Below are 9,865 nucleotides of genomic sequence, written 5' to 3' on the forward strand. Positions count from 1 at the left end.
ATAACGAGATGCCTATCAGACTAGCTTTACCTCTGCCCTATTTCTGATGCGAGGGCACCTTCGGGGTGGGGGGGGAGACTCAGCCTGTTGCCCCCCCCCCCCCGAAGCGCTGTTCCATACTCCGTCGCTGTTGGGAGGGGACTGTTACACCCCCCCTTGGGCTCCAGTGTTCTGTGCATTAACAACTCTGCGTGGTGCGCAGCTGCAGCAGGGTTTGATGCGTGCAAATTCTTTCCCGTGGGAGCCTTCCCTGTCTTTAACAACCACTTGCTTTGTAATAGCAGAAGCTATCTCCGAACAAGGATTTCGGAGTCGGATGCTGTCTTTTCCTGGCAGTGTATTAAAATAGGCATTGGTTATTATTTCCTTTAAGGACACAGTTATCTATTGAATACCTTAAGTACCTTCAAGCCAAAAACCTATTTTCTCATTGCTTTTTCATGCGAGAATCTCTCACCCTCTTTCTCTGACCACTTGACGCGTTAACCTCAGCCTCTTCTCGCATCTTGTTCCTCTGCATTCTCTTACTGGAACTGTAATATATTTCAGCGTATGGAGCATGCCAGTTATTATATATATACTCTATATTTGAGTAGTGGTATTAGAGTACCTCCAGTTGTTATATTTTTAACAAGTACCTGACTGGGCGGCTTCTTGTAATGGTGACCTTCGTGTAACGGGCACATTCTTCCACTACCCTTTATTTTAAACCAGGCAAAGGTAATTCAAATCCCTCAGCAGAAGGCGTTGTCACTACAGCTGGGGGAGCTCATCAGACTTAAGTTTTAACCTGGAAACTGTGTACTGGTTACACTGAAATAAATAGAGGAAGCTAATGTGACTTGGTGTTACTTGTGCTGGAATCAACTTTCTTCGTTACCAAACTCCAGTTACATGGATAGTTTCAAACCGATAGCTCTTAGTGACTCGCCTGCTCTGTTCAGCCTTCAACTCTGTGCGATAAATAATAGTTAACGAGGGATTTCTGACATGTAACATGGGTTTAAATATTTATGTCAGCGGTGTGCTGATCTAAGCTACTGCATCTGCTGGAAATTTCAACACTCTGCTTGTTGGAACTTGGCATCCCCCAGTATAAATGAAGCGACTGTTATAAAAGAGTATGAGCCACGTCAAAGAGATGCTGTTGCGCTGTTCTTGTTTTGCAGACAAGACCAGGAGAATGACTCACAGCGAAGGGAACATACTTTTATTTTTTTTTTTACTTTTTTACCAGCCTGACTCATGAGGTGAACTTGCCAATAAACCTCCCCACCCTTGAAACCGGTCTTGACTCACACAGGAGCGATAAGCGGAGAGAAGCACAAGGCTCGTGACCTGTTCCATGGAGTATGTAACACCTGTATAAATTGGATCTCCCTCAGGAGGGGAAGTGTGTTCAGGACATGCTGATTTGGGCCACCAAATGGGCAGAAAGGGCCTTTGAAATAAAGGAGAGGGGTGACTTTTCTAGCCACGGTCTGGGGGAAGAGGTTTTACTTCCTCCAGCTTCTCACAGGCTCTTGTTTTCCCTGTTATCCAGTGTTTCCTAGAGGACAACTCCAGTGCGGTGACGCTTCTGTGAGTTATGCACAACCAATTCGCAGCCTGACCGTGCTCCTTCTCCTCCCCGGGGGGGTGAACTTAAGTCCTTTGCTTGTGCTATTTTGATTCTCTTAGTGAAAAAGGAATAACTGCTCTACCTAGCAGAGCAACCGAGGCTAAAAATGCCAAGTTCCTGACTGCTACTTCGAGAAGATGGGGTTGAAGGTTGCTGCCCTAGTTCGCAGTACCGGCAGCAGTACGCCACAGGCTGCTTTGCCCAGTGCGCCTCTCCGTGCAAATCCAACGGCTCCTAGTCATCATCCTTCGACAAGGAGATTCTCTACAGCAAGAATTCAGCCAAGTCCGCATGTGAACTCAGCTTGCTGGAGGATGTCGTGGCTTTTGAGATCTTACTGAAAACAAATTTGTCTTGTTGAAAGTATGTTTTATTACCTCAAAGTACTCCTGTGAGAACGCACTTCTGTTACAGCCACATTAAGAGCGTGCAGTTTGCATTAAAATGACACGGCCATCGTTAGATCATGGTCGGTGTGACGCTGGTGAGGGTGACGTCCCCAGCAACGCACAGTTTGGTGATCTCATTCAGCTTCTTCTCGCGGAAGCTGTACTGCAGCAAGTGAGCGTCGTCGACCGCTACCTTGAAGTGATCCACCTCACAAAGGATCTGGAGCTGGAATACAAACCCCCAGAAGATAACCATCGGATTTGTTCTGGGAAGACGTTTTAAGCCCCGCGTTCGAGCAGGCTGGCACTGGCCAAAGGCTGCCTCCAGCTGAGTCCAGCCCGGTGGCATGTGGACAAGCTGGCGCAGCAACTCCCAGCTGCAAACACACGGGTGACCTCTGCCTTCCCCAAAGCCCGGCTCTACTCTTTCTCCTTCGTCTTTTAGCCCACGGTTTCTGCTTCCTCGTGACTGTGACAGCGCTTTCAAGAAGCAGTGCCCCCCGGTTCACGCAGCGAGACCGTCGTTCCCACCAAACGTGAACATATTTTGCAGGGGAAGAAAAAAGCTTGTGGAGAGAACGTGGCTGCTAACGGGGAAAATGCGGTATAGAAACCTGCCCAACCACTGCACTTGCGGTGTAAATAAGGAGGGTTTAATAATAAACGGGAATAACAGAAGTGGAGAGATGTCATAGCCCGGGCAGCTGGACCTGCGGGAAGGGGTGAGAAGCGCGGGGAAGGTGCGGTAGGACCTGCTGTGCTGGAAGCCCCAAAAGCACCTCCGGGACCCGATTCCTGTGTAAAAGCATCAAGGTCCTAATAGCGAGTCTCGTTACGCAGCCCTGACCGACCCCCCGCAGTGCAGGTGCTGTTGGCACATTAGGACTGAGTTTTGGGGGGGGGGAGGGGGGGTTGTTACCTTGAAGGGTTTTCCAGCTTCAAATGGAAACCGAGGAGCTGTCCTCTCCTCCTTTCCCCAGTTATTCTGGAACATCGAATTACACACGATGACTTTCCTGTTCTCTTCCTTGAAGCGGGGATTGAAGTGGAAGGCGATGTCATTCCCTTTCTTGAAATCCAATGAAAACCTGCAAAAATACCCCACAGACCCTGTTAGGCAAAGATAGGGCATTTACACACTTATTTAGTGTAATATTTGATTTTACACCAGGCAGGTGTTATTCAGGAATGGAAAGCAAATTCCAGGCTGCTATCCAGCAGATCCCGAACCCTGTGGACCCCCCACCCACCCTCCCTCTGTGCTGGATGCCCCCGGTACCTGTTGGGGTTGGGGTTGACAGTCCCCGTGATGGTTATGAGCATCCGCGGGATGAGTCCTGCCTGCAGGGGCAGCTCAAAGGGAACTTTCTGGAAGATGACAGGGATTTGGTGTTAGCAAAAAAAGCAGGTCAAAAGCCATATGGACACGGAATCACAGAATCTCATAGACTGGAAAAGCCCTGTAAGATCATCTAGTCCAATGATTAACCTAACACTGACAAGCTCACCACTAAACCATGTCCCTCAGCACTCTATCTACATGACCCTTAAACACCTCCAGGGATGGGGACTCCACCACTACCCTGGGTAACGCGTTCCAATGCCTGATGACCCCTTCAGTAAAGAAATTCTTCCTGATACCCAATCTGAACTTCCCTTGGCACAACCTGAAGCCATTTTCTCTTGTTCTATCCCGTTACTTGACAGAAGAGGTCAACTCCCACCTCTCTGCAACCTCCTTTCAGGTAGTTGTAGAGAGCGATAAGGTCTCCCTTCAGCCTCCTTTTCTCCAGGCTGAGCAACCCCAGTTCCCTCAGCCGCTCCTCATAAGACATGTGCTCCAGACCCTTCACCAGTTTCATTGTCCTTCTTTGGCCACGCTCCAGCGCCTCAACGTCCTTCTTGTGGTGAGGGGCCCAAAACTGAACACAGTACTCAAGATGGGGCCTCACCAGTGCCGAGTACAGGGGTAAACAGACGTGGGCTGGGTCTCAGTGTGACAACAGCCCCGTGACACAGTGACACCCATGCCAACACCCCCAACCCCCCCCAAGGACAACCAGCCCCAGGTCCCTCCTGTGGCCAAGCAAAGTCAGGCAGTGGAGACACAGAAACCCTTACAATATGATGTGTGGCCAGCAGGTCAAAGGAGGGGATTCTGCCCCTCTACTCCACTCTCCTGAGACCCCACCTGGAGCACTGCATCCAGCTCTGGAGTCCCCAACATAAGAAGGACGTAGACCTACTGGAGCATGTCCAGAGGAGAGCCATGAGGATAATCGAAGGGCTGGAGCACCTCTCCTATGAGGAGAGGCTGAGAGAGTTGGGGCTGTTCAGCCTGGAGAAGAGAAGGCTCCGGGGAGATCTTATTGTGGCCTTCCAGTACCTAAAGGGAACCTACAGGAGAGCTGGGGAAGGGCTTTTTACTGGGGCATGTAGCGATCGGACGAGGGGGAATGGCTTTAAACTGGAAGAGGGCAGGTTCAGATTGAACATTAGGAAGAAGTTTTTCACTGTGAGGGTGGTGAGGCACTGGCCCAGGTTGCCCAGAGAGGTTGTTGAGGCCCCATCCCTGGAGGTGTTCAAGGCCAGGCTGGACGTGGCCTTGGGCAACCTGGCCTGGTGGGAGGTGTCCCTGCCCATGGCAGGGGGGTTGGAACTCGATGATCTTCAAGGTCCCTTCCAACCTAAACTATTCTATGATTCTATGATGGAGCCCTTACCAAGGGAGCAGCCGGTCCCCCCTGCGGAGGGGGGGGCCCAAATCCAGGGCCACTGGGAGGTTGTCCTGGGGCAGGATACGGCCCTGGTCCTGCTGGTGCTCCCGGATACGGTCCCTGTCCTGCTGGTCCTCCAGGAAACGTCCCTGGTGCTCCAGGATATGGTCCCGGTGCTCCAGGGTATGGCCCCGGTGCTCCAGGGTATGGTCCCGGTGCTCCAGGATAGGTGCCCGGTGCCGGTGGTGAGCCAGGATAGGTCCCCGGAGGACCGGGGTACGCCGGGAACGCCCCAGGAGCCGGCGGCTGGTTCCCCCAGGAGGGCCAGCCTTGGGGTGGGGGGGCAGAGGGGTTGGGGTTGTTGCTGGCGGGCAGTGCATCGGATAACTGGGGAGAGAGGGGAGAAGAGGAGGGTTAGGTGGGTGGCATTGATCCTGGGGTCAGGCTGAGTCCCCCAACACCCATCTTTGGTCGCCTACAGCGTGTGCCGAGAGCTCAACTGCTCCCCAGCAGCGGGGGGGTGGGGAGGTATGAGTGCCCGGGCTGAAGTTTCCAGAAAATCAGTAAGTGCCGATGCAACTGGAGTGGATTTGGGGAGTTACGCAGGTTGGCGAAGCCGTGCTCCCACCCCCACCGAAGGTCCCCGCTCTAAGACAATCGAACAATCACAGCCCCCATGGTTTGTTTTTTTTTTTTTTTTTAAATAAAGCCATACTTACAGAGAAACCGTTTGACATTTTTCCTAAAACAAAAAGACAAAGGATGCTTAAGTCATTTTTGAACGTACACCATCCAAAAAATAGAGATTTTTGAGAAAAGTTACAGTTTACAGTGGCAACGGGCTGGAAATCGGTAAGTCCCCGTCACGTACCTGCCAGGCAGAGCCGACAGCTCCGGTACGGCAGAACAAACCCTCGTCTGATACCTGCGGGAGAAATTGAGGGTCACGAACAGCCCGAATGGCGCCAAGTGGGAATCCAGCCCAAACACCCCCCGGGTGAAATCGGCCGCTGTGGGGTTCATGTTGGTGCAATGCCAGCGTTGACCTTACAACATTCCTGGTGCCAAGTGGAGAGGGGACACCGGACCGCGGGGACCTGGTGCTGCTCTGCCCCAAGAGCTCTGGGCTCCCTACAGCCTCTCGATGGGTTTTCAGCGGGTTTTTGCTCTTTTTGCTCACAGGGAAGCACCGCATGTCATCACCAACCATGTGAGCACCCTCATCCTCCGAGAAGCACGGCTCAGTGTGGAGCTCTGCACTTCATATACCCTCCCCCCCCCCCCAAAAAAAAATGCCTGTGACAGGTCTGCTGTGCTCAGGCGTCAGGAAGATTTATTCCAGCCTCAAAACACTTTTTACAAAGGAAAAAAAAACCCAAAACCAACTATAAGAACAGCGCGGTGAGCTCTTCTTTCTGCCTGCAGCACACACACAGCCACCTCCCTGCCCCGGCTGCGGGGTTCCGGGTGACACCCACACCCACGCAGCGGTTCTGTCCCACACGCCGGCTGGCGTTACTCACTTCCCTATCCCCGAGAAGATTTCAATAAAAAAAAACCCAAAAAACCACAAACAAATAAAATCCCTGAGTTTCGGGGGGGGGGGTCGCAGCAGCGAACACGAGCTGCACAAGGGGGCCACAAAACCATCAGAGCACGTCGGGGGACACGCGGCCACCCCACGACACGTAGGACGGACGCTTGCAGCGAGCCTGGAAAGGTGGGAGAAGGGTGGCACCCGTGGGTGGAGGTCCCTTTTCTCCCCCCCGACACGTCCCTGCTCGCCCCACGTGGGCCGGAGGGCACCGCCGGAGGGATGCCGGTGCCACCGGCCACCCCGGGCCAGCGGATAAAAGCTGCTTTGCAAGTTTTATGAGTCCACAGCGAGCGGCTCTGCTGAGGCAGGGCCAAACGCCGCAGACCCGCCGGCGTGCAGGAATAGCCGCGGCCCGGAGCTGGATTCCTCCCATCAATGAGAGCATTCATAAAAGAGGGAAAGGAAAAAAAAAAACAAAAAAAAAAAAACCCCAAAAAAAAGGGAGAGAGGCAGAAACGAGGAAAGAAAAGGAAAATTCCAAATTGAAAACAGAGAAGGAAAATTGTCTTTGAAAGAAATATTCGAATGCACAAAGGTCACGGCAAACCTGGCTGCCTTAAGGAATAACAACACCCCCCCCCCCCCAGAAGTTTTCACAAGCAACAAACCTTCATCCACCTGCGCCCGCGTGATTTTTAAGCCAATCTCTCAACCAGCATCCAAAAGCCCAGATTGGGTGAGCAGCCTGCGTTTCGCAAAGCTTTTATTTGCCTTCTGGGGTATTTTTAAGGCTTTGCCGTTTGTTTGCAGGGTGAAGCCGAGGGTGCGCACGCAGCTCCTGCAGCTTCCCCGGGGCCACGTCCAGCCGGGTCGGCTTTGGTGGAGCCACAGGTAAGTGGCTGCCGACGGCTTGTGGTGCTCCGGCGAGGGGCAACGTCTGCTCCCACAAGGCACAGCCAAGGGACAACCCCGAATCTTCACCCTGGAGTAATTTTGCTCCCTTGCACGGGTTTTTTTAGTGCCTCAGCCCCGGTGGGACAGTGTGGCCGGAGTCTCCCCGCGGGTACTGCGATGACTGACTTGATATTTGTAACCAAAGTCTTGAAAAAAACCCCACTATTCCTGGTGTCACCAAGCTTGGAGCCTGGTGGTCACCCCGTCCTCTCTCTGTCACTGCAGTGTTGTAGCTCTGGGACATGTCCCCCTCTGGAAATGCTCCAGTGGGTGACCTGCCGGGTGCCGGGCTGTCACGGGCGTGGGAAGGGGTTTTCTCCCACCCACAGCCCCGGGCAGCTCTGCTCTTCAGTGGCACCTCCACGGGGCATTGCCAACCCCATTTGGGCTGCCAAACTTGAACTCCCTTCATCTCTCCCCGGCAGCTCTCCGAGCTCTCACCGACCCGACGGAGGATCGGCTGCGGGGAACACCCCAGGGCAGACGTCTATAAAGCACCCCAAGTATTTCCTACATTCACGCAAAGTGGAAAAACTTCTGTTCGGTAAAGAAATAGAAGTTTTCTTCCCCTCGGCGCTATTTCTGCAGTGACTTTCCGGGACGTCTCCAGCCTCCCGCGCACCGACGCTCACTCCCAGCCCTCCGCGTGGTTTTTGGGGCACGGGCAGGGCTACCCTGGCACCCTGCGAGTTACAAACAGCCTTATAGCTCCTGAATATTCACCCTAAAGCCAGCGAGTGCCTTATATACGGTCCGGCTGCTGTTATTAACCGCAGAGCCCGCGGCACAGCTGCCCTGGGAGTGCGTCCCACCTCCCGCTCCCACCCAGAAGGGGATGAGCGCAGCCTTAACCTTCCCTTTGCAAGGAAATATGGGCCTTATCCCCCCCTGCTCCCACTCGGGACCCCCCACGGGTGATGCGCTGTGGGGACGAGCCCACCCTTAATTAACCCTTTCTTGGCGAGGCAATACGTGCCCTAACCCCACTGTTGCTCCCCCTGCTCCCACTCGGGACCCTCGTGGGTGGCTGCATCCACTCACCTACGGTGCGGCGGCTCTCGACGGCGGCTCCTGGGACTGGGAACCCACGGGAACAGGGTGGCCCGGACACGGCAGCGGGGACCCCGCCTGCTCGGGGCGGGGACGGGGCGGGAACTTCGAGGATGCTCCGGGAGCTGCCGCCCACGGGGATCCCGGGGGATGCTCCGGGAGAGGCAGCGGGGGGGGGCGGGGACGGACCTCGGGGATGCTGCGGGAGATGCAGCTCGGGGGGATTCCCGGGGGGATCCCCCCTCGGCTGGAAAAGTCACTAGCAGCACAAAGAACATCATTTTCTTTCCCTTTATTAAGTGGTGACGCCACCCAGGGGCAAAACTACACGGGGAAAAATTTGGGCTTCTCATGTTTTATGTCTCGAGTTGGGTCTATGTCCACGCTCTGGGGCTTTTTCCACGCTTCAGAGGTTTTCTTTTTCCCCAGAAGCTCAGTAAAATACAAATTTGCTTTTAAATTTTAAACGTCTTCTGCTTCTGTCCGGAGGCTGCCAAGAAAAAAAAAAAAAAAAAGCTGAAAACTTTGGTTTCCACCCGCTGCAGCAAGGACTGGCGCTGGAAAGCTGTTAGCGGCAGCTACAATTTCAACAAGCGCAGTACTAATGCAGGTTAAGGGTGAATCATCTCCTGATGCTCAGCTGGCTTCACAGCTTAAAGCAACAGAGAAGAAAAAGGCAAGATTTAAGGCTGAAAGTCTGATCTGCTGTATGGTGCTGCTGGGAGAGGAGAGGAGAGAGGAGAGGAGAGGAGAGGAGAGGAGAGGAGAGGAGAGGAGAGGAGAGGAGAGGAGAGGAGAGGAGAGGAGAGGAGAGGAGAGGAGAGGAGAGGAGAGGAGAGGAGAGGAGAGGAGAGGAGAGAAGAGAAGAGAAGAGAAGAGAAGAGAAGAGAAGAGAAGAGAAGAGAAGAGAAGAGAAGAGAAGAGAAGAGAAGAGAAGAGAAGAGAAGAGAAGAGAAGAGAAGAGAAGAGAAGAGAAGAGATTATTTCAGTTGGAAGGAACCAACAATGATCATAGAATCATAGAACCATGGAATGGTTTAGGTTGGAAGAGACCTTAAAGATCACCCAGTTCCAGCACCCTGCCATGGGCAGAGACACCTCCCACCAGCTCCAAGCCCCGTCCAACCTGGCCTTGAACACCTCCAGGGATGGGGCAGCCACAGCTTCTCTGGGCAACCTGCACCAGGGGCTCACCACCCTCAGAATGAAAAATTTCTTCCTAATATCTCATCTAAATCTGTCTTCTTCCAGTTTGAAGCTATTCCCCCTTGTCCTATCTTCTATTGGATCATCTCTTCCAAATGCCTAACCACTTCAGGGCTGACCAAAGGGACACACATTTTAATTGGTATCATTAAAGACATAAACTACTTCTTTAGGGCAGTGGCTGAACTAAAGGGTGCCGCTGATACTGAAAAAAAAGGCAAAATCTGTTGAGTTAGGTTTGAATGAATTTTAGTATAATTCCTTCCAGTTCATCTCTGCTTCTCTAAACTGGGAGTGCAGCTTCACTTGTGTTTCACAGCATCCAAACCTCACCGCACTAAATAGACACTGCTGTACCTTTGGGGATGTTTTAGGGCAAAGGGACCTGGAG

The 9,865-nt window shown here is 53.0% G+C and overlaps 1 protein-coding gene across 1 annotated transcript; it reads right to left on the minus strand.

The window, feature by feature from the left end:
• Nucleotides 1–1,980: 1,980 nt before the first annotated feature.
• On the minus strand, nt 1,981–8,325 carry LGALS3 (galectin 3). Its single transcript, XM_082484738.1, has 7 exons — nt 8,260–8,325; nt 5,599–5,652; nt 5,447–5,469; nt 4,734–5,114; nt 3,290–3,378; nt 2,930–3,098; nt 1,981–2,236 (listed from the first exon to the last, which is right to left on the minus strand). Exons 3-7 carry the CDS (start codon nt 5,462–5,464, stop codon nt 2,081–2,083), a joined length of 813 nt encoding a protein of 270 aa, XP_082340864.1. The 5' UTR covers nt 5,465–5,469; nt 5,599–5,652; nt 8,260–8,325; the 3' UTR covers nt 1,981–2,080.
• Nucleotides 8,326–9,865: the final 1,540 nt, after the last annotated feature.

This window comes from Vanellus vanellus, assembly GCF_965231255.1.
Source record: "Vanellus vanellus genome assembly, chromosome: 6".
Classification (NCBI taxonomy): domain Eukaryota; kingdom Metazoa; phylum Chordata; class Aves; order Charadriiformes; family Charadriidae; genus Vanellus; species Vanellus vanellus.